Source organism: Chelonia mydas, chromosome 6 (assembly GCF_015237465.2).
Source record: "Chelonia mydas isolate rCheMyd1 chromosome 6, rCheMyd1.pri.v2, whole genome shotgun sequence".
Lineage (NCBI taxonomy): Eukaryota > Metazoa > Chordata > Testudines > Cheloniidae > Chelonia > Chelonia mydas.
The window spans coordinates 61,888,915-61,913,974 of NC_051246.2; the positions used below are offsets into that span (position 1 = coordinate 61,888,915).

Below are 25,060 nucleotides of genomic sequence, written 5' to 3' on the forward strand. Positions count from 1 at the left end.
ATGAGTCCCCTTTTATAGACCATTTGTCTCGGTCCTGAGAATTGAAAAGCATTGACAGATTTACTGGACTCTTCTTGTTCCCTTTGTTGCTCCTGTTTAAATGCAGTTGGATTAGGTTAGATACTACAATAGTGTAGTCAGACTGCATTAGGGGTGTATGTTAGATCCTGCAGCAGAATAGCTAGCAGCAGACAAATTGCTTTGAGCAGTTCAGTGAGGACAGTTACTATAGTACACAGATTGGACTGAACGTAGTTAGGTTAGCAGTATGTTGAACCAGGTTTAGATCCACCACTTGTAAGCTTAGTTTTTACATGGAACGAGTTTGTGCAGTTGTCTAGTCCAGGTCACCCCATATGCCTACAGATCCCATGTACCTAGGTCTAACTGCTTTCTGCCTGTTACTCCCGTCTCTCCATCCTGCAGTGAGAACCAACAATTCCTGAAGGAGGTTGTGCACAATGTTCTTGATGGGCAGGGTGTTGGCTGGCTGAACATGAAGAGAGTCCGGCGTCTGTTGGAGAGTGAACAGCTCCGCGTCTTTGTACTAAGCAAACTGAACCGCACCATCCAGTCAGAGGAGGATGCTCGGCAGGATGTCATCCAGGACATGGTCAGTGCTCCATTCCCTCACATTACTCAGTCTAGTTCATGCCCAGTTTTGATTAGTTGAGGGTGTTCTGAGGCAATATCTTAGATTACTCCTAAACCCTGATAGTAGAAAATGGTTTCTGTGCAACGGGTTATTGATCTGCGAACCCCTGCTAGAGTGAGTGAGTGTGTGTGTGTTCGTGCTGCGATGAATTTCTCATGTGTGAAGCATCCTTACTGCCCAGGTTCTCATTGCAGGAAATCAACCGCAAGGTTTACAAAGGGATGCTGGACTTGCTGAAATGCACTGTGTCAAGTCTGGAGCAGTCGTATGCAAACGCTGGCTTGGGAGGCATGGCCAGTGTCTTTGGCCTACTGGAGATAGCGCACACTCACTATTATAACAAAGGTAACATGTCCGCGTGTAGTGCACAGGAGCATGCAGGGTCACGGTTCTGGAGTTAGCTTTTGTGTGCGTCTGTGTATCGTGAATGTCTTTTTATAGCACCCTTGAGGTGCATAGGTGCTGTACCATAATTACTAAAAACATACTGCGCTTGAAACAACACTTTCTTGCCTAATACATCCAACTGGCCAAATCAAAATTATCTCCAATGCTTGACTGAACACGCAAGTTCTGCAATCTGATCTAAAGACTGGGGCTCTGAGAGACAAACATAAAGTGTGAGTTCCAAAAGTGGGGGCCTTCAGCTAAGAATGCCCTATCCACATCCTCAGAGAGTTGAATTCCAGGCAGACACCCCTCATTGGACCACAGCTGGAATGACTGGATATAAGAGGTAGTGTCTCTAACTAGGTCTCAGATCGTACCAGGCTTTAGAGACTCTAATGCAGGGGTTCTCAAACTGGGGGTCGGCACCCCTCAGGGGGTCTCAAGGTTATTACATGGGGGGTCGTGAGCTGTCAGCCTCCACCCCCAAACCCTGCTTTACATCCAGCATTTATAATGGTATTAAATATATTAAAAGTGTTTTTAATTTGGGGGGGGGGGGGGATGTCACACTCAGAGGCTTGCTATTTGAAAGGGGTCACCTGTACACAAGTTTGAGAACCACTGCTCTAATGAACACCTTGAATTACATCTGGAACTGAGTAAGTAGCCAGTACTATGTGCAGAGCACAGTGGACTCACCCCACTCACAAGATAGGCAACTGTGTTTCGTGCCAGCGGAAACTTCCAGAAGCTGACCCAAATAAAGTTTATTAATCCAGCTTGGAGGGGAGGGGACCTGCATAATTGTGACAAAGTGTAGCTGTGACAAATGCCCGGACAGATGGGGAAAAATCACTATAAACCAGCACTATCTGTAGATGCAGGAGCAGTGAATGATCCTTCAGTTCCCTGTGGCTATGCACCCTACAGGAAAAAGTAGCACCACCAAGTGAAAGGGCAGGTACAGTCTGCTTCCATTCTTCTATATGAGCCTTTCTCCCTCATCTCACCAGCACCATTCTGATCTAGTCCAAATTCAGTCTTAACCATTTGCTCCCATCAAGGTCCAAGCCTCAGTTAGGCCCTGAGAAAGCACAAAGGGAATTTGTATGTGATAAAAAGGTGACTGTGCTTTATGTTGTTCTGTGTGTTGGTGGTACGGCTGATGAAATTGAAATGGAGGAATAAACTCACATTTGACATCACCCTGTGTCTGAAATCTGATAGGGGGTTTTTTTTATGTTGTTTTTAAATTATCCTGCTGCTGCTTTTCTTTCTTTTTTTTTTTTTTTTACCACCAAATTAACATCAGCAATTTGGATTTGGGTATTCTTTTTCCGGGGACTTGATTTCATTGTTGGTACCATCACCAAACACAGAAGAAAAATCTTTAAAACATTTGTTAAATGCACATAAAATATAAAAAAGTTAAAACATTCAAAACTTAAAAGATTAAACCTCCCTTTTAGCAGTTTCCCTTATTTTTGCTCTCTTTCTTTATGTAGAGACTTTTAAAGGGAAAACCCTTACTTGACAGTAATCTCACATGGTATTAAGTGTCCGCAGAGGGGACAGAGTCCATTTTAGGTGGTATCTCTTAGTTCTCAAGTTCTGTTGCTAAAGTCTGATGTGTTTTAAGATAAAATAAGAAAAAGACACACACAAGAGGAAAGAGCAAAACACAGCTGCTGTCTCTGATGCTTACAGTTAAGTTGCTAGAAGACCACAGATTACATCAAATGATCCATTACCCAATTAGCTGCTCTGGGACCCTTGCTTGCCTTGGAAAACATTTGTTTAATTGCTCTTTCCTCTGGCTGATCTGTTGGAAGCAAATCTCTCACCTCAGAGTGAGTTGCTCAGTACTGCTTTTAGTTTACCTCTCTGGCCACAGCAAAATGTTGGAAGATAAAATGTGTCCTGACTGGATTCTTATTCGACAGAAGGGAAATAGGGAGTATCAGAAACATCCAGCTAATTTGTTTGTTCCATAATTTCTAACTATATCCCATGGCTGGCTAGGTGTCAAAAGCCCTGACTTCCCCCTACACAACCTCCAGCTTTGCCCCAGACAACTTATATGATGCAGTTATATGTTGTCAGTACAAAAATCTGAAGCATATTGAAATTGGAAAATATGAGGACAATGAAAAATAAACTGCATCAATTATCTAAAACCACAGGTGCTGCTGTTCTGATTGTTAATTTCAATATTTAATTCACTAAACAGCGTAGTATTTTAATTTAAGTGAAGCTGTACACATTCTCCAGCTTGCTCTGATTCAATCAATATTTATTGGGCTGATGCAGGAATTACTTGGTGAAATCCCATGCCGTTTTATGCAGGTTAGACTAAAAGATCATAATGGTCCCTTCTGTCCTTAAAATGTATGAATTTATGAACTCGCAGGTAGTCAGCTGCAGCTTTTCCAGCATTTCCTCCTGCTGATTGAGTGACATTGTCAGTACTTTGCCCAAGATTTGTATTTGCCAACTCCAACAGAGTCCACAATGGCAAACTGATTTCCCTTAATGTTACTTATTTCTCTTACATCCGTTATTGTGAGAGTTCTTCACAGTAAGAGAAACTTGATGGTGCTCCAGAGATGGTATTCTGGGTTGATCAGGCTGCTGTCTCACCACTCTGAACAGTTCTATGGGAAGAGACCTCACAGTTAATGTGTCAGAGGAAAAGAAAAAATTGTAAGCATCTAATGCAGATAGATCAGCCTGGGAGTAGATGTCCCATCATCAGTGCTGTAGTCTTCTCCCCTACTGTTTCAGTAGTGTCAGACCATCTGCAAACCATAGTGACCTATGAGGACGTTGGCTGGATATGGGATGTCTAGGTGCCAGTCTGTTAGCACTTGTGAATGTTGTTAAGCCATTGACAGAAGGGGCCTTCACAGGTTTTGAAATTCCTCTGGGTTCACCAACCTGATAGGAGCTGGGATGGTCCCTGACATCAAACTGAAGGAGCCAATGATTTGACCATAAAAATACAAAACAATTCTGGCTGCTCATGGGCTTATCTCAGTCCCTGCTCTTCACAGTGCTGCTGATGGTGAAATCCATTTGAGTCTCTAAATCTGAGAAGTGACTGTTTTGCATTGATGCTGCCTTGCGCACTAGGCTTTATTAACACCATCTGCCCCATCCTTTCTCCCTATTCCCCTTCCTATTTCTGCCCTCCGCCCACTCTCTTCTTTCCCTGGTCTTATACTTTTTTTCTGCTTCTCTTCTTGTTCTCCTTTTTCTTAAAGAACCAGAAAAAAGAAAACGAAGTCCAACAGATGGAGCAGCCACTCCGGTTGGCAAGGACCCTGGTTTAGCCATGAGGGCGGAACTGAAGCCTACAGTGAAACTGCCAGTACCCCAGCTCATGCCAAGGGTACCAAGCCCTGCAGGAAAAGGGACAAGGGAGTTTGACACAAGAAGTCTAAAGGAAGAAAATTTTATTGCTTCCATTGGTGTGTATTGATGTGCATGTGGAATGCAGGAGGAGGGGTTTTCCCCTAGCATTAGGTTCTGCTTGCATCTTCCCCATTTTAACACACTTGCCTTCATTGCTGCAGTAACGTGCTTCATTCACACCTGGATCACAAGGACCAATCATATCTGCTCTTCTTTCACTCGTGGAGGAATATTTCTCAGGGCAATTTGTTTTTTGAGAAGTTTTAATTTTAAACCCTTTCCAAATAGCGTTGACACTTAATGATAAAATCCTGTGAGTGTTCCATGGCCGATACTTTTGGGGAGTCATAAAATGACCTGAGAGAGATGGCCACATGATTCTGGGGTCTACAGGACCTTGGAAATAGCAATCACAATAGGGACTAAATAAAACAAAAAATACCTGTCATTCTTTACTGTAACTGGGAGAAAGTTATCTGGGGTGTGTATGCCAATAGAAATAGGGTCCAGGGATCTGCTAATCGTGAACAGCAAAATCCTTAGATTTTTAGATGTACATTTTAAGTTTCAGCTCTTCAATTTCAGTAATCTGGACTGATGGGCGTTTCTTCCACATCATAGCAGGCAGACTGCCTGACTACCTAAACAGCTCTTGCAAGGCTGGCTATTGGAAATTTCTCCAGTCACACTTTTCTTTAATGGGCGGGGGGGAAATAAAAAGACAATAACTAAGAAACCTATCCTTTAGAATATCCAGAGATATTCCAATCTCTGTTTATACTAGCTGAAAAAGATCTTCACTTGGTCAACAAACAAGATTTAGGAAGGTTCCAGATTATTGTATCTTTGGGTAAGAAACCTGATCATCAAATGGGAAAATTCCTTTTTCTGCTCATCATCTCTAATAATGGGGACTGATAGACTGAGTTCTGAGCACCACTATGTATAGCTTGACAAAGGGAAGCCAATTTTTTTAGGATCATTGTACAGAGGATTTATCACCCAAAGGCAGTGTCTGATGAGGCTACAACATCCAGTCTGCAGTGACTTGTACAAGGTGGAGAGAGTACCAGATATTCATATGACTAAACAGGTGCAGACTCACCGCCCCACCCATATAGTGGCCACAGTTTGGATTGAGTCCCACCTAAGGGATGCTGAATCCTTGACCTCTGACCCAGTATGCGTCCTTGATTCAAGAGTTGATCCAAGGAACAATAGCACAACTGAAGGCTTTCAGTTTACTTGGAAATCCCCCTGGGAAATAAAAGGTGATCTTATTTCTATGATTAAACTTTAGGGGCTTGAATGCCTCCAAGTTACGTTGGATTCTTTTTTCCTCTGCAGAAAGAACAAAAGGAAGATAGTTTTTTTTCAATTCAGCTGGAAAGCTAGGAACTCAAAAAGGTGGAAGCTCTTTGCCTGGGATTCTTGTTGACAATGAAGAAGCAGCATTGACAGAACAGCTGGCTGTCCTTTCCTGGTTGAAACTAATACTTTATCTTGCACACAGGAGTGTCATAAGGATCAGTCAATCCATGTCTGCAACATAACTTAAAAGATGTAGTGCTACAGAAGTCCTAAATGTTGGTTTTTTTATTTTAATATTTATTATTGAAACTGTTCCTGTCAAAAAAGCAGCCATGAGTGCTCTGCTAATTGTTTAAAGACCGGGAACAGATTAGCTTCCAAATGTGCTCCTGATAGTCCCAATGTTTGCCACCTGTCTTTTCAGGATACTTAATGCAAGAAGGAATGAAGCAACTGGACAAGAATCTGGATTTTTTTAAAAAGTCAGTCTGAAAAGCTGTCCACATGTCCCTTGTAGAATAGCCTCTAAGTGACAGGTTTTACCTTGTCACCAAAGTCATGTTTTCTTAAAGTGCAGTTCTACTTTAAAAGGTGACTGTAAATATGGCATTGTAGGGTATCACATTTGTCTCAGACTTTCTCAGTTGTGTTTAGTTTACAATAAAAGAGAGCCCTGTAGGCTCATCTGGAAGTTAGGCGAGGTTCTTAAATGATCATGCATTGTCAGTAATACTAAAGGTTTTATTGGACAAATTCTGCCTTCAGTGACACTTGTGCAGCTCCATGGCCTTCCAGAGCTTTGAGCTAGCATAACGGATTGGAATGTCATAGGAGTTTAGGTGAAGAAAGCAGATTAATGTCAGGAGACATCCAGTGAATGCTGACAGTGTTGAGTTCTAGGGTGAGTTATCAATCTCCCAGTTGGCACAATTTGCATCTTAACCAGCCTGCCTGGATGTTTAGTTTTTCATAATAGGTGAATTGATTTAAACATATGAAATGGCTTGTAGTTGGCTTTAGCAGAGCTGGCATCTTCAACCGAAGTTTCTTGGTCCTTCCATGTTTCCATATAAGAGACCAAGGATGCATTGTCGAGACCTGTGAAAAATGGATTGAACTGATTGAAGAAATAAACATCTTTATTTTCATCCAGGTTATATGCATCCTTCCCTCAGACATGTTATAGATCCTTTGTACTGAGTGAGATTCCAGAACTCATCAGCCAAATAAATTGGCATCTCTGACCAGTTCCTTGTTTGGATCTGCCAAAGGAATTCCACTAAAGATGATATGTGCTTTCTCCCTTCATTACTCAGTGGCTTTTTTTTACTTTGTTCAAGAGAATAGGTCCTAGTTTTTCAGTTCCCATTGGGATATTAAAGATGTTAAAAACATGGGCCATCTTTTGGGACTATGGAATTCAGTTGGAATATGAAATAAGACTCAGAAGATGATGAACCAGTCTCTTGGGGGAGAGAGCTAGAAATTCATCCTCCTAGTAGAATACAATTTCCTGATGTCGTATGAGCCTTGCTGCAGAAGATTTTCTTTTGAAGACTTGGTTTCTGACACCTTAGCTGCTGTCTTGCTCTTGTCCATTGGGCTAGTTTATTTTGCAACTAGTCTACCCTGAATTTAAATTAGTCTGCTCCAACAGCAATTGCTTTTAGGCATCCTGGTCCACCTCAGTGGGAGGTTGATAAACTTTCACTTGTAGGATCAGAGATTAGATCACCCTTTAGATCTTGTCTCAGGTTACCACACAGGCTTTCACCACACGGTTTTTCTCTAGTGAAGCTAACAAACTCAGATTAGATGAGAGATCTCCTGTTCTGGGCTTGATCTGCCTGACTATGTTGGATGACTACACTGGATATCCTATTTTTGGTGATCACCTTGCATTACAAGTAAACATTTCAAAGCTGCCATGGTATTATGGTTCTTTGTTGATCTTTATGGAAGATATAAGAAGATACTCAAAGGGCCCTGGAGGTACATGACCAGAGTTTAGGTCACAGCCAAGCCTTTGACTGTGTATTTAAATTCCTTATGAAGGGATGCATAGACTGTCTTCTCTGTCACGTCAGCTCTTTTTGGGGAGAAGAGGCTATTGTTTTAAATTTAGTGAATGGTTAAAATAACGTACATGGAAGCTTTGCTGATAGTTACAGCATCAAGATATATAAAAGCCGCTGAAGGCAAATGTTATAAATAAGCCTCTCAGTAAAGCAAATCTTGTTGTGTAAGGGAATTCTGAATAACGGAAATCTGCTTGCGTCAGTCTTAAAAAAAATTAGGAGAAAAAAGGGGGATAAAATAGTTCATCAGAATGAATGGAATGTCATGTACAGCACCATTTCGTGCCCGCTGCCCATATGCATGCATTGTTAACTGGTGATGGAACCTGACATCTAGTAATAATGGCAACTAATTAGATACAGTTCTTATGGTATACTACAGGTAAGACAAGCAGGGGATGACAGAACTTTTCCAAAGTTCAAGGGGAACTCTTTCCAATGTGAACCACTCTCGTGTCCTGGACCTTTCTCAGAATAGTTGTCTGCATTTAAATCTTCAAAATGTCTTATATTCAAATTGATATACTTTCCATCCCTGGCAATGGCAAAGCCTATTATCATAGTTCTTTCTGATTGTGTTTGCCATTCTTCTGTCTAACTAGGAGAGTGGTAGCGTTTTCAACACAAAGTGGGTCTTTTCTTTTTGTTTGCATTAATACTTTAGACAGGAAATTCTCTAAAGGTTGTGGGGTCTGGGCCTCTCTTGCCTAATGGAACACCAGTCATTTACATGTTAAGACATTTTGCATTACTTACTACCAGTTTCAGGCATCTTCCCATACTGTGTGCCTTCACTGGAATTTTGATATGGGGAGCATTTTTAAAGCCAGTAGCTGGCACATTTCTCCCTTTGCTTTTCCTATCAGGCTGTTTCTCTCGCTGAAATACTTTCTAGCTTTCTTTCAAAGGAAATGTGTGTAGTTTGCATTCCATTGGTTCTAGCCAGTCTTTGACAGACCACCTCACTGAGTCACTTTGGAGGATTCCTGGCCTGCAGAGACCTGCTTCTGAAGACTTCACCATAAAGAAGTTTTTGATGCATTTTATCTTTGTTTTTGCCTATTTTATTTTCCATCTTTGTGTGTTGCTGGGCCTTAATGCTGTCCTGGTAAACATGACAGGGCAAACCCAGAGCAAAAATGTTTTCTTTATTTTCTGAAAATAGGGCTTCTTCTGCATATTTTCTTTAGCTTGGCTCCAGGCTCTACCCCAATAGAAGGCTTTTTGATATCAAGTGTCATTACTGAACCTACTCAGAAGGACAGTAACCCAAGGTGAAAAATGTCTAGTGTTTTCTGAAGTCTTGGACTAGGATTATTTAATATTTAGAGACCCACTGGACTCTTTGCAATTTTTTGAAAAGGGGAAAGACTTTGTACCACCCATGCAATTTAAGCTGTCTGTACCAGATCCTTCCTGCCTACCTTCTCCTTCTGTTCAGGTTCTTATGCCATGCCCATGCCTCTGATGTTCAATTGCCAAGCTCAGATTTATTAGAGGAACACCCCCTTTCTCTGCTAAATAATACTTCACAGTATAATCTGAGGCTGTTTTTAGATGCCATGAAGCCCTTTGCTCTCAAAAATCCCCTTTTGGATCACGCTAAATCTTGGCATGTACCATAAGCATTGTAAGAACTGGTGAATTGATAGGTAACTCAGGAAAGGTACCCTAGTAGCAAAGCGTTGCTATTCAACCCTGTGATGGTTGGGTTTAAAAACTGTGAAGCAACATTTTTAAAAAAAAGCATATAGTAAATACACTTCAGAGAAGGCCAGTTGGTGTGCTCAGCCATGGGAAACTGCAGCCAAGCCTACAGTATACTGTTTAACCTGGAAAAAGTGTCCTGTTAGTTTGTCAGCTTGTCAGTGTGGAGGGAACACCCATCAGTCACAATTGTCACAGCTAATAAGCAGAAATAAAACCCATTTGGGGAACAGCCATGTTTCCAACACTCTCACATGGCTGTCTGCCTCAATCACTGTAGCTTATCCCCCACAGCAATTTGAAATCTGGGGCCTATGAAATGTTGGGGAGGGAGATAGCCCTCCACTGGAGTTGTAACTTTATTCCTTTGATGTTCTTGTATATCCTCATAGACTTCCTCACCAACTTGTTTTTTTCTTGATTTAGAGCGTGATTCCCTTACTTACCTCCATCTGCAAGGTCTGGATGGGTTTCCTGCCACACTTCTATCAGTGCTTTTGATTGAACAGCAGGTTTCACTGCAGAAAAGTAACCCTTCTCTCTCCTTTCCTGCTCTTACAAGAACTGAGTGTCCTGCCTGTGTAGCATTCCCAGCCTCCACCATCCTAGGGGGAGAGAGGGTAAAGCTCAGCATTCAAATTGGGGGCTCCAGTATACCAACTTGTGATGCTGCCACTGGGCCAGCACCTGGAATTATTTGACGTCTCCAAACAGGAGAGTGAATGCATCTCAGCTGCAGAATCTTGGTTATGGTGCAGGGTGGTGCTTATATTTTCTATCTTATCCCAGTGTTAGGTTTGAAAAGGAGAGTGTATGCACAGACTCCAAAAAAAAAAAAAGAAAAAAAAACTTTGCCCTCTTCATTTTGTATTGTTCCTGGAATCCTCTCCATCACAGCTGGAAAGAGAACTGTGACCTGCCTCAAATCTTCGGGGGTAGCATTTGCCATGATTGGAATCCTGATTTCTGTTTTTTCTCCTTTTTCTTCCGTTTTTCCATTATTTTATTATTTTTTATATATATCCTGGCCAGAAAAGCACCTAGGACTGGCCAGTAGGTGGAGCTCAGCACATATGAGGATACTGTCAATTAAATAGTCACCTATTTATTTAAAAATCTTTCTCTGTGGTGTTAGTAATAAGCAAGATTACTGACATTGGAAAGTTTTTAAAATGCAATTTCCTTTTACCCAGGAATGCTGTTTCTTTTGCACATTTCTTTGACAGTGATATGGCATGAATATTAAGTTTTGTGAGAAGCTAAATGTTGGGGATAAAATACCCAACTGTCCATCTTTAAATCAGCCCTTCCTAAGAAAGGAGATGAACTCTGCTGGGCAGATTTGGTTTTAAAAACCGTTTTTGTTTTTGCTCAGCTGATTCACTGTGTCAGATCATCCCTAATTTTTGAAATCCAATAAATAGGCAATGATGTAGCTCTGTACTCCTAACAGTGATCTGTTGTAGAATGGTGTTAATCCTTCACTCACTAGTTATCATTAATTTCTGGTTGTTTGGAGGTACAAGGGTGGGTGGGTTATTTTGGGGGATTCTGGTTTTTCATTTTCTCCTGTCTGACCAGCCTTTGACTCTTTCTCTTTTTCTCCTGCTTGCATCTTTGGTAGAATTGTGGAACAAGCACCAGGAAGTGAAAAAGCAAAAAGCTTTGGAAAAACAGAGTAAGGAAATGATGAAACGTAGAAACTGATTCCCCCCAGCCTCCCCATAACTGCCAACTCCCCAGGCCTGGAGTGAGTGTGCACCCATAGCACATGCTGTTTTTCACACACAACCAAAGTGTTCAGGTGAAATCCTGCACCCTAGGGCAGCCCGAGTAGGTCAGTGTGCCCTAGAGAAATCTAGTGCCCTGTGCAAAGAGAAAGGAGGAAGTGTGCTTTCTGCTCAGTACAAGGCCCCCTAAACCACCTTACCACTTGATGTAAAAAGTGATTGGAATGAATTTTGCCATGAAAATCCAGCTTCTCTTTTTAGAAGGCAGGCAATTTTGTCTGACAGTACCTTCACATTAACAGCAGTTTGTGTCTGAATGTTGTGGTGTGAAGGGCTCTCTGTTCCTGCAGTTCTCCAGCCAGGGCAGATTTATGTTCTCTGGTATCAACTCCCGGTAGATTATTTGTGATTGCTATTGAACTGCAGCATGAAATTATTTGGGGGAAGAGGACATATGGATCTGTGATATGTGAAGAATTGTAGTTAGTGACAGGTTTCAGAGTAGCAGCCGTGTTAGTCTGTATTCACAAAAAGAAAAGGAGTACTCGTGGCACCTTAGAGACTAACAAATTTATTTGAGCATAAGCTTTCATGAGCTACAGCTAAAAACAAAATGAGGATGAGTCTTTCCAGTGAAATTTTTTGGGTATCATGCTAAAGGAAGAAGCGTGAATTAGGTAGCTGAGGCCTGCTTTTAGAGTCTTCACAGAGCTTGATTTTTATAGTTATCAGCTATAATAGTTTTAGAAATAGATGTGTGCTACTATTGCACACATACTATAAAACTTTCTCTCTGATATACTGTGTGTGTGTACGTACGGGTACACACACATGCGCGTGCATCTATGACTGATTTATGTTCACAATATTGTAGGTGCTTTCCAAACATAAGCTCTGCAAGGCAGTAACTATATTCTCTTATAATGGAAGAGGGAAAGGGGAGAAAAAAAAAAAAAGACAAATGAAAAACAACAAACCAGTCTGGTCGAGGAAAGAACAAACAGCCAAGGAGGCTGGGTTGGGATTGGTCACATTCTGATAAATTTTAATGGCACAATGTTTTATATGTAACAAGCATGTGTGTCTATATAAATATATAAAATCAAAATATAATATATGTGTGGTGATAGTGTGATAAATTACATTTATCATGCTTTTTAATACTTCAAATCCTAAGAACAGCTTCCATCAGTTGTAATTACTTTCCAGATCAATTTGCCATGAGTGTTTCCTAATTTTTCCCTTTTAAAAAACAAAAACAAAAAAACACTTGCCCAAGGCTCATGACTAAAAATAGATATTCTTGCACTAGTGATATGTTAAAAGATCCCATATCTCTTTACCATTCAGGGCTAGAAATAGTACCTTTGTACCACTGGAAATAGCAGATTTCTCATTTTCCAGTGTGATATGCAACAGTTGTGACTTTCTAGGGCTAGAAACAAGTTATGTATAGAAGGGGTATTTTAGGTAACTGAGGTATATATAATGTACTTTTTTGTAGTTTTTCCTCTCCATTTGAGTCCTGGACACTTATTTATAGTAACTAAGGCATCTGGCTTTTTATGCAGAGGGTTACAAAATATAGTACCAAAATATTTTTTTGTATACTTCATAACTTTTTCTGAAATATACTTTTGGCAAAATATAGAGAGAATCCTTGATGGGGTGGCAGGCTAGAACATGCAAATATGTACAGCCTTTGGGGTGGTCTGCACAGCTAACTTTCGGCTTTGCTACTCATGAGTAATGTGTCATCCCAAACTCATGCCCATAAATCTTGATATACACCATGTATATTATCTCTCTCACACATGCTTCTCTCACTCTCTAATGTTAGCACTGTTTGGTGATAGATATCTAACATAAAAATGCTCTTCTCAGTTCCTAGTTCAGTATCTTTGCTGTGTAAGGTATTGCTGAATTGTTTGTAGAGTTACTGGATATTGTATCTGTATGCATCATGAGTATATAAGAAAAATCCTCCAGCTGCTTGTCATGTGTCCCCGTTACTGAACAGTTGGCAGATATGGATATGGCAGAAGTGTTGCGTTCAGTCTCTTCTCCCTTCTGAGCTTAGTGGTTACCTATGTACAATCTGTAGCGTATTCTTCTCCTGCCTCCTTACTTCCATTGCACAGTGCTTCCCAAATCCTTCCTCAGGTGTGCTCTCTTTCTCTGTCTTTCCTTCTGTCATCCCATCAGAGGAGGGGAGAGAACATGGCTTCAGTATTGCATGGGGGACCTTAACATAAGCTCTTTAACTCATTTCTGTTTCTTTTTTCTTTTTGGATGAAGTAGGCTAGTGAATGCATGCCTTCAGACCTGCTGAAATTCTCTCACAACTGACCTATGTGATTGCAAACTCTGGAGCGCCATTCATCATATATTCATATATGTCTTGAAGTAACATGGAATATTGTAATTTTTTCCAAAAGCATCTTACTTGAAGCCCTTATTTGTGTGGCACTAATTATTACCGTCTGCTCTTTGACTGCACGGTCATACCATGTATCACTTGGTTTAGGAAAACCTGCTGGGTAGCAGCTGCTGGCAACCTAACAAATTCAGCCGCAAAAGACAATCAGTTAGTTGTACAAAAAATGACACTGGCAGTATTAATAAATAATTAGATGTCAGCTATTTTACCAAGAACAAAGGAAGTGGCTTTCCAGAGTTGAGTAGTGACTGCTCCGCATGCCTTGTTGTAATTGGAATCTGACACCTGTTTGTTCTCTCTTTCTGTCTCTTTTGAATGGATATCATACGTCTTGCTGAGAGGTACTGTTTACTGACAATCAGTAATTAAGACTGTTGGACTGCTTCCTCGGGGCATTGTGAGACATAAAGTAGCACTGGAAGGATGGCAGATGTGACCTGCTGGGCTTTGTTGTTGTTTACAGTACCAAGGAACTAGAGAACAAGAAGCTCTGGCTTGTCTTCCTGGTACTGTTCCTGTTCCCAGTCTACCATCTGCCTTATACTACAATGTCTTTCCCTGTTACAATAATGAATGTCTTTTCCCTCTCTCCAGGGTCGGAAGGTGTGAAACACTTCTTTGATCTGAGAGAGACAGACGAGAAAAAATCCCAAATCAGTGCAGACAGCGGCCTGAGTCTGACCTCAGGCTCTCAGGTCAGTGTCTTTATGCTTCTTTTGCTTACTTGTGGACATCTTTCTAGAGTTTGAGAGAACCTTTCAAGTGCTCTCATTTGGTGAAACTCTTCTCCTGTTCAGTGCTGGAAAGATTTGTCTCTGCCCCAATCACATAGCCTTCGTTTGAGAAGGTATTGCTGTATCTGACAGGCTGGGGGCAGTGTGTCCTTTCGACTGGCTCCGCGCAGCAAACCTCTGAGGCCTGCAGTTTAAGCTTCTCTAGGAGAGAGGCCCCAAAAGTAGTGGTAAATGTTGTCTGTCACTCTTGATAGAAATGATAATATATAACATGGATTTTTTTTCTTCCTATCCCCTTTGTTTGTTTGTCTGGTTGCAGAAAAGTGATTTGGACTCTGTTGCCAGTGCAGGGCCGGCTGTTATGATCCGAAGCACAAGTCAGGATTCTGAAGTTAGCACAGTGGTAAGACATGGCCAAAGTGGAATCTTGGTGTACTTGAGTTTTTGCAATGATGGAAGAGTGTATATAGAGCGTGCGTGCATGTATTTGTGTATGTGGGTTGCATGTACTCTGTTTTGTCTACATTCTGTGTGTTGTCTGCTCTGATAGCGTGTTCTATCTGTCCAGCCTCTGAGCGTGCGGTGTGCATGTTGGCCTTACATACGTACATATGCTCCTTCTGTGGGCAGGTATCCCCTGTGTATGCGGTGCTCTTTGCTGTTGGGTGTTGTATACATTTCTGTATTCCCCTTGTGGGTAATGCTGTTGTGAAAATGTTAGATTGCAGTCACTTTGAAAACAAGACCTCAGGCTTATAAACCTTTGTGGGGGTTTTTTGTTCACAGAAGACTCAAACCTGTAACGTTGGAGTTGCTTGAGTGTATAAAGAGTGTTAAAACGTTCTAAAGTTATATCCTAGAGCAGGGGCACACTTGCAGCCATCTATATACATACACATTTGCTTGTAATGGCCTGTAGGATCCAAATTTGGGTAGATTTATCTCTTCTCTTTTAACTTAAAAAAAAAAAAAAGCAGTAAGGGAATTTATTAGGTGAAAGGGATGAGCCTTCTCTTGGCCACAATTCTTGTCTGATATTCTCCACTGTGGGGACCCTGCCAGACGAACTTTTTAGCTTTCTTTTCTGAATTGCTTTGAAGTGAAATTAAGAATTTGAATATCTAACTCTCTATGGCCCTGTTCCTGACCTATAAGGTAGTGAGGTCTGTTGGGACAGGAAAAACAACCTAGCAGTCTGTGTGTCTAACTTGAATGGGCTCTGAGATTGTGTTAACTCAAAGGATTTTTAAATGTCTTATTAAATAGTCTGTTAATATTGTCTCTTTCTGTAGGGTAGGGTTTGGTGGGAGGGTCCTATGGCACAGGATAGAAATGCAGTGTGCTGTTGTTGGGAAGAGTGGGCCTTGGAGTCTTACTCAGCTTTAGGGTGACGTTCTTGACATCTCTTCTCTCCACAATATCTTGTGCTCATGAAGGAAAGAAGCCATTCTAAATTGCTCTGTTTTCCTCCATAGGTTAGTAACAGCTCTGGAGAGACATTAGGAGCAGACAGTGACTTGAGCAGCAACGCTGGTGATGGCTTCAGTGGGGAGAATGGTGGGAACCTGACAGGATCACGGAACACTGTATCAGACAGTGAAATTGAGACAAACTCTGCTACTAGCTCCATCTTTGTAAGGGCACATTTGATTTTCTAATGAAATTTTGTATAGGACTTGAATAGGTGTAAAGTGGGTGAGGGATCATAGTATTATGGATCCTGGATCCAACTGCAGGGGCTAATCAGCACTGACAGAATTCTGTAGTGTATTGATACCACAGGTAGAAGTTTCTTGTGAATCTCTGAACGCTTCCTCTCAAGGGCCTGCATACTGTACACTATGTGTATGGCAGGGTTACTCCTCACTCTGATACTATGGGCACTAACAGTATTTAATTCCCCATTCCCAAGGTATGCTTCTGCAGTCTCCCCTCCCTATTTATATTACCCTTGATGGTAGAATGGCTTTATGCAGCAAAGAAAAAAAGATCCCTTATTGCGTTGAAATAGCTGCTTGGTGTGGATGAATGGTGGCCCTCCCTGGGTTTAACAGCTGTTCTGTAGTTTTTTAAAACATTGTTCTAATAATATCTGAATGTCCATAGGGTTTTTCTTTAAATAACAGTTCCTAGTTGGCAGATCTGAATAGGCACCGAAATTCAAACAATTAGCCAGAACATGTTTATCTCCAAAACATATGCACTATGGGCATAACCGTATCCAACAATGTAAATAGATTTGTCTTGGTGCATATATTTATGTGACTTGGCTAAATTGACTATAACGCTCCTCTGCTGTTCAATTAACTTCCCCAAATTAAACTTGTAGCAACTTTGAAAGACTCTTCCTTTGTTATGTGTTCATATAGGATCTGCCCCCTCCACCCCCCGCATCATTAGACTGTAAAACCTTGTACAAAATTATTTATTCTGTTTATATGTAGTGATTGGAATTGTTCTTATTACATTGGAGTTGGAGGGTGCAGGCAGGGGATACTTAATTACTTCCCAAGCAGTGTGTGAGGATTCATTATTTAATATTTGTAAAGAGCTAAGTAAATGTCAAGTATTATATGAATGGCTTGGTCAAACATAGCTAGGAGTCTAAATGCTGTGTGGGAAAAGACTTAGAGGATGGTACAAAAAATTTCACTGGGGTAATGAGATGAGATAAAATTCAGTTAATGGTTACTTTTGTAAAGGATTACCATCAACTTGACATCTACCCAACTGAAACAATTAGTTAAAACAACTTTCAAGTTCTTCTTCAAGTAGTTTCCCTGTAGGTACTCCACTTCAGGTGCGTGTGCACCCCATGTGCCTTTAATGGAAGATTTTTCAGTGGCAATGTCTGTTCAGCCTGTGTACATCCCTTAAACATCCTCATGCCCTGCAATGAGACTGCGAAGGCAAATTGCCCTCAGTTTCACCTTCTCTCTCAAAACCCTGGTCATACTGTCCACCCAACCTGGGAGTTCTTTGCCTCAAGGCTTGGCTCCTGAATGGTTTGTGGGAACAGAGACTTCCTGTTCTGCAGAGGTACAGCAGGTGTTGTTAAACAGTAGGAAGGGATCCACATGAAATACCTTCAAAAATGGAAGAGATTCAACCATTGGTGTGACCAGTGGTATATTTCCTCTGCTCATTCTTCCCTCTCCGCTGTTCTCAACTACCTCCTGGAATTGAAAAAGTCAGGATTATATCAGAGTTCTATGAGAGTCCACTTGGCAGCTGTAACAGCTTTTCATTCTCCAGTTGAGGGATTCTCAGTGTTCGCTCATTTCACGACACTGAGGTTTATCAAGGGGTTGAGGAACCTTTCCCACCAGATTAAAGAACCTACTGCTGTATGGGATCTAAACTTGATTCAGTGGCCATCACCTCTGTCCAATGAGTTGGGAAAGTACAGACTTTAATCGCAGATCCCCAATTACAGTATATTTCAAGGACAAGGTTTTATTATGACCGCTTCCTAAATTTTTACCTAAGGTGTTGTCTGAATTTCACATCATCCAAGTCATCCATCTCCCAGTTTTTCTTCTGAAACCATGTTAGACCAGAGAGAATGCTATCCTGGATACATTAGATGTCAGGTGGAGGTTAGATCTCTGTCTGGACAGAACCAAGCCATTTAGGAAGTCTTCGAGACTGTTCATACAAATTGCTGACAGGTCCAAAGGGTCCATAATTTCTACCCAGAGGCTTTTCAGTTGGATTTCTGGATATATTATTTTGTGTTATGTATTTACCATTATACAACCTCCTCCTACAATGTTAACCCATTCCATAAGGGGTGTGTCTACCTCTATGGCATTACTGATTGGGGAGATTTGCAAGGCTGCAACTTGGACTTCGATACACACCTTCAAACATTATGCAGTGGTCCATTCTTCGAGGTCAGATGCTGCCCTTGGGGAATACCAGTCCTGTCTTAAATCGTGGACTCCGAAGCACCCCGCTCTCGCTGAGAGTACTGCTCAGTTGTCACCTGAAGTGGAGCAGTCATAGGGCCACTACTCAAAGAAGAAGACGTTACTCACTTTGTGCAGTCACTGGAGTTCTTTGAGATGTGTCCCCTTCTGAGAGCTTCACTACCTGCCCTCCTTCCCCTCGGCTTTGGCATTTTTTCTGAGAGACTTTGCAAAGGAGAAGGAACTGAGGGCAATTCACTCACACAGCCCTATATAGCCTTGATGTGAGGTATGAGGATGTGTAGGGGGCATGAGCAGGCTGAATTGGCACTGTTACCAAAAATTTCCAATCAAAGGCATATGGTGCACATGTACACCTGAAGTGGAGCATCTGTTACTGCACAAGGTGAGTAACCTCTTCTTCTGTACCAGCCCCTTAGTCCCCCAAACCAGTTTTGTGGTTTTACAAACCCTTTTCCTTTTCTTTCCTGCTCCCCTGTTGTTTTGTAAGATTCTCACAAAAGGGGAAACAGTGAAAAGACTCTATACAAAGTGCTGTCAACTGAAAAAATAGTGAAAAATACATTTTATAAAAAAAAATCTGATTTACAGGAATTTTAGATGTAAATTGTAATAGGTGAAAAAATTCAGTTATGTTTGTTTTTTGTTAAATTTGGTGATATCCTTTGCGGATGAACATCAGGAAAGATTTCCCAACAGTAAGACCTGCCAGACTCTGGAATCTCTTGAAGAGGTGGTGGACGCTCACTTGCTTCTGTCATTTTTTTTATGGTCTGACCCGGAGCTGGGCAAACTACGGCCCGCGGGGCACATCCGGCCCACAGGACCCTCCTGCCCGGCCCCTGAGCTCCTGGCCCGGGAGGAGCCCCTGCCCCCCCCCCCGCAGCCTCAGTGCGATGCACTGCTGGCGCAGTGCTCTGGGTGGCCGGGCAACGCAGTTGCAGAGCCACGACCTGACCCGGTGCTCTGGCCGGCGCGGCTGTAGCGCCACCTGCCACTGGTGCTCCAGGCAGCGTGGTAAGGGGGCAGGGAGGGTTGGGCAGAGGGCAGGGAAGTTGGGGGTGTTGGTCAGGGGGCGGGGGTGTGGATAGGGGTCGGGGCAGTCAGAGGCCGGGGAACAGTGGGGTTGGATGGGGCAGGAGCCCCGGAGGGTGGGCAGTCAGGAAGGAGGGGGGGTTGGATGAGGCGGTGGGGGGCAGTCGGGACAGGGGTTCTGGGGGCGGTCAGGGGACAGGGAGAAAGGGTGGTTGGATGGGGCAGAGGTCCCAGGGGGCAAGTCAGGAATGGGGGGGGGGGGGGTTGGATGGGGCGGCAGGGGGCAGTCAGGGGTGGGTGGTCAGGGGACAGGGAGCAGGGGGGGGGATGGATGGGGTAGGAGTCCCGGGGGGGCCGTCAGGGGAGAGGTTGGAGGGGCAGGAGGTCCGGGGGAGCCGTCAGGGGGTGAGAAGTGGGGGAGGGGGCGTGTTGGATAGGAGGTGGGGGCCGGGCCACGCCTGGCTGTTTGGGGGGAGACAGCATCCCCTAACCAGCCCTCCATACAATTTTGGAAACCCGATGTGGCCCTCAGGTCAAAAAGTTTGCCTGCCCCTGGTCTGACCTCATTCCCCTTTGACATCTCAGGTTGACCTTTAATAACCTCCTTTTCCAGCCTCTTTGTCTGTCTTGAACAAATGAACTTGTGTCTTCATCTCTACTTCCTTTACTTACATGTTTACAGAAGTGCTTTTGCTGAAATTGGGGATCATCCTGAACTCCATCTCTATCTCTTGCTCATTTCAGGGCTCTCGTTTGCCTCCGGTTTCTCTAACATTGGCATTATCCTTGGCATTACCCTTTTCTCCTTTTCATACATTTTGGGTCTGTTAATCTGCTTATTGCCCACATACACCATTGTTATAATTTCATACCTTATCAAATCCTTGTCCCTGTGTTATCTCCAGTTGTACTGACTATTACATTTCTCTCTGCTACGTCCTCCTCAAGCCCCAGTTTTACAAACTGTCTCTCTCTAAAAGCTGCAGTATGTGTTCTCCTCTGTACGCAGCACTCCTGCAATGTTATGGACATCCTCAAATGACTCCACTGGTGGCTCATCTATTTTTCTGGTTCCATTTAAAATTATTCTTGTTTTTCAAATGCTCCATGTACTTGTACTAACCTTTAATAAAATGTTGTCGTTCTATAATCCACTGCTTGCTTCCTCTCATCCTAGCTCTGGCCACCTCTTTGTCCCTCCACGCAAGCGTCTCTATATTGGTTTGAGAGCCTTCTGTGCAGCCTTCTGTTCCATCCTGGACAGCAATGCTGTATCTCTGCACCTTCTCAGCTCCCCATAATTTTTCAAATGACATCCCAAAACATCTTCCTTCCTTGCTAAACCTGCCTAATATTTCTCTCTCCCTCTAACTATAAGCTCTGTAAACTCTTTGGGAAATAGTTTGTATGAAAGATGGTTTGCAAACTAAAACGGTTTTATACTTGAATATGTTGTAAGATACAATCCTATATATGGCTTTTAAATTGGCCTTTCTGATGTCTCTCTCCCCCTATTTTTCAGGGTAAATCTCAAAGCCTGAAGCATACTGTGAAGGATATCAAGGCCAGTAGCCCAGGGAGAGCTCTGGGGGATGTGAGCCTGCGGGTTTATCTCTATGAAGGGCTTCTGGGTAAGTTAATTTTTTGGGAAGCTGGAGGAGTCGTACATAGAGGGTAGACTGGAGCTTGTATATTCCAATTAATGACATCCAGAGATTCTGTTCTCAGGGATACATTGCTTTCCAAACTTGAGGCAATAAATAGAATGGCACTTCAGATGGTTTGTTTGGAAGGAAGTGAGGATTTATCAAGGATAAAAATAGTAAGGGAAGATAGGTGAGAAATTTTAATTAGCATAAGGGTTAGTGTGCCTGAACCCCATACTGGCATATCCTTGAATATGAATTAATACTGGAATCCTGAGAGGAAAAGCTTTTTAGCTAGATAAGTGGGGTTTTAGCCTTTTTTCATTTGAAGATCCCTAAAACATTTTGAATGGAGGTGCAGACCCCTTTGGAAATCTTAGATATATTCTGTGGACCACCGGCTGAAAGCCATTGTTCAATGGTAATGACAACCTGTTGCGGACACCTTAGACATAGTCTGTGGACCCGCAGGGGGCCGCAGACCACAGGTTGAAAACCACTGAGCTAGATAATGTGTTGAGGGCTAAAATATATTGCTGTTCTGTGCAGAGTTCAGCCTGAACAGAGGGCTACTGGACTCTGAAGATTGACTAGCCCTTTGCTGAATGTTTCCCTGCAATAACAAGCGCATTTTTTCTGCAAACTCGTTTGATCTGAACTTTGCATTAATCAACAGCTCTCTCCCCCCTCCCCTCTCTTCTCTTCTCCTATTTTTCATCCTCTCCCTTTATCTTTGCTGCCATGGTCCTGCCTGCTCGGAATTGTGCAGGGAGGGATAAAGGATCCGTCTGGGACCAGTTAGAGGACGCTGCAATGGAAACCTTTTCTCTAAGTAATAATTTCTTCTTTCCACTTCTGTGTGTTTGCAGTAATATCTTTGCTCAGCACTTCTGTACACGGTGGCCTGTCCTGTTCACTTCTGTGTGAGATGTAACATCCCATTGTGGGCAGTGTTAACTTTAGGAGGAAGGTGTGCACTCAAGGGCAGTTGCAAGATTGCTCCTTATGTCTGAGGTTTGGGGGAGATGCTGTCAGAGTGTACTATAGATTAAGAGAGTGTCTTTTCTCTCTCTCTCTCTCTCTCTCTCTCTCTCTCTCTGTTGTGCTCTTGTTTGTAATTTTAAAAATGACCTTTTTGCTGTGGGTTTGTTTTGGCTTGGGGTGTCTTTATGGAATGGTAAGAAAGGAGTTGATCTTCCAATATCTGACTGGCATGAGAGCTTAAAACTCTTATTTAATATTGCCCAGGTAAGGAGCGCTCAACACTGTGGGACCAGATGCAGTTCTGGGAAGATGCTTTTCTGGATGCTGTGATGTTAGAAAGAGAAGGAATGGGCATGGACCAGGGACCTCAGGAAATGATCGACAGGTAACCTTATATGAGTTCTTTTGCGGTGTCTTTTTTCCTCATTGTTTCACCTTGGGCTGAAGCAATCCCAGGGTATTCACAAGTTTGATTTAATTATGTGTAACACATTTACTACTACAACTGAGTAGACCTCACTGATATAATTGATTCTCTCCTGCACAGTCTCTCCCTTGTATGCTCCCCCCTTTAGCTTAAGACCAGGACAAAGTTTTCTTTAAAGTTCAGGGTGACTTGATGCTTCTTGTTAAATGAGGAATCATAGAAGTGTAGGACTGGGACGGCCCTCAATAGGTCATCTAGTCCAGTGGCTCTCAACCTTTCCAGACTACTGTACCCTTTTCAGGAGTCTGATTTGTCTTGCGTACCCCCAAGTTACACCTCACTTAAAAACTACTTGCTTTACAAAACCAGACATAAAAATACAAAAGTATCACAGCACACTATTACTGAAAAATTGCTTACTGTCTCATTTTTACCATATCATTATACATCAATTGGAATATAAATATTGTACTTACATTTCAGTGTATAGTATATAGAGCAGTATAAACAAGTCATTTTGTTTGTCTGAAATTTTAGTTTGTACTGACTTTGCTAGTGCTTTTCTTGTAGACTGTTGTAAAACCTAGGCAAATATCTAGATGAGTTGATGTACCTCCTGGAAGACCTCTCTGTACCCCTAGTTGAGAAGCACTGATCTAGTCCAGTCCCCTGCACTCAAGGCAGAACTACGTAATAACTAGACCATTCCTGACAGGTGATTTTCTAACCTGTTCTTAAAAACCTCCGATGGTGGAAATTCCAAAACCTCCCTAGGCAATTTGTTCCAGTGCTTAACTATCCTGACAGGAAGTTTTTCCTAATGTCCAACCTAAACCTCCTTTGTTGCAATTTAAATTCATTGCTTCTCTTCCTATCCTCAGAGTTTAATGAGAACATTTTTTCACCCTGCTCCTTGTGATAACATTTTATGTACTTGAAAACTGTTATCCTGTCCCCCCTCAGTCTTCTCTTCTCCAGACTAAACAAACCCAGTTCTTTCAATTTTTCCTCATATGTTATGTTTTCTAGATCTTTGATAATTTTTGTTGCTCTCCTCTAGACTTTTTCCACTTCGTCCACATCTTTCCTGAAATGTGGCACCCAGAACTGGACACAATACTCCAGCTGAAGCCTAATCAGCAGGGCGTAGAGCGGATGAATAACTTCTTGTGTCTTGCTTATAACACTCCTGCTAATACATCCCAGAATGATGTGATTTGTTGTTGTTGTTGGTTTTTGTTTTTGTTTTTTGCAACACTGTTACACTTTCGATTCATATTTAGCTTGTGATCCACTTTCCACAGTACTCCTTTCCTGGGCAATCATTTCCCATTTTTGCAATTTATTGTACCTTCCTAAGTGGTGTACTTTGCATTTGTCCTTAAATTTCATCCTATTTACTTCATACCATTTCTCCGGTTTGTCTAGATCATTGTGAATTTTAATCTTATCCTCCAAAGTACTTGGAGCTTGGTATTGTCCGCAAACTTTTGTTAAGTGTACTCTCTATGCCATTATCTAAATCATTTATGAAGATATTGAACAGAACCAGATCCAAAAATATACCTGCAGGACCCCACTCAATATGCTCTTCCAGCTTGATTGTGAGCCACTGATAACTACGCTCTGGGAATGGTTTTCCAATCAGTTATGCACTAATCTTTTGGTAGCTCCATTTAGTTTCCCTATTTCCCTAGTTTGTTTAGAGAGAAGGTCATGCAATAGAGTATCACTTACTAAAGTCAAGATATACCACATCTACCACTTTCCCCTTATCCACAAGGCTTGTTACCCTGTCAAAGAAAGATGAATAAATACAAGCAGAGTGGGAACTTCAGGTGGAATGTACTGGGTAAATGGCAAAAGTAATAGGTTGGGGTAGAGGGGCTGGACTGGCAGGCTCAAGTAGCCTGGACAATACCTTTTGAGCATTCAGAAAGTACCAAGTAATTTGCAAGAGCTAAAAAAGAGGGGTGAATAAAAGCCCTGTGGGCAGAGGGAGGAGCTGCTTTTCAGAAATATCTTTGATCCAGGGATAAAAGCCATCCCTAGTAGGGTAGTTTATACAAAATGGTGAAAATTATACCAAAGGCAAGAAAAGCTTTACTTCTCCATTTTCCCTTGGTTCAAATGCTGATATGTGGATATAGGGTAAAAAATGTTAAAGCTTCTCAGAGTCTTAGGAGCCTAAATCCCATTTTCAAAAGTGACTGGAGCTCCTAAATGCCCAAGTCTCATTGAAAGTCAATGGGACTTAGGAGCCTTAAGTCACTTGTACAAATGGGTCTTGGGCTACTGAGTCACATAGCTGCTTTTGAAATTCCCCCCCACAAGAGATTAGTGACAACTAAAGCTTTTAGGAAAGACTTCCTTATTTTTGCGGGGTGGGTTTCCAGTACAGATCATCCAGCATTCTATACACTTAGCTCTCTAGATTCAAAGATTGCATGAATTTGATTGTAATGTTTTAAATCCTATTCACAGTGTACTTTATCTCCCTTTCTTTTGTTCTTCTGCTGTCCCATCTTTAACGTCACTTCTTTTTTTGTGTACATTTTAATTTTGCTTTCACTGTTT

At 42.1% G+C, this 25,060-nt stretch overlaps 1 protein-coding gene across 50 annotated transcripts in view; it reads left to right on the forward strand.

Moving 5' to 3' along the window:
- MADD (MAP kinase activating death domain) overlaps positions 1–25,060 on the forward strand; it is a 124,572-nt gene that overhangs the window by 53,792 nt on the left and 45,720 nt on the right. For 25 of the 50 annotated variants that reach the window (XM_043550054.1, XM_043550083.1, XM_043550067.1 and 22 more), the window contains 10 exons: positions 427–613; positions 850–1,000; positions 4,309–4,515; positions 11,180–11,233; positions 14,320–14,420; positions 14,779–14,862; positions 15,935–16,093; positions 20,949–21,057; positions 21,842–21,904; positions 22,321–22,441. In XM_043550054.1, the coding sequence (XP_043405989.1) occupies positions 427–613; positions 850–1,000; positions 4,309–4,515; positions 11,180–11,233; positions 14,320–14,420; positions 14,779–14,862; positions 15,935–16,093; positions 20,949–21,057; positions 21,842–21,904; positions 22,321–22,441 (1,236 nt within the window). The remainder of the gene's footprint in view (positions 1–426; positions 614–849; positions 1,001–4,308; positions 4,516–11,179; positions 11,234–14,319; positions 14,421–14,778; positions 14,863–15,934; positions 16,094–20,948; positions 21,058–21,841; positions 21,905–22,320; positions 22,442–25,060) is intronic. The other 25 variants (XM_043550088.1, XM_043550077.1, XM_043550098.1 and 22 more) reach the window with 5 other exon arrangements.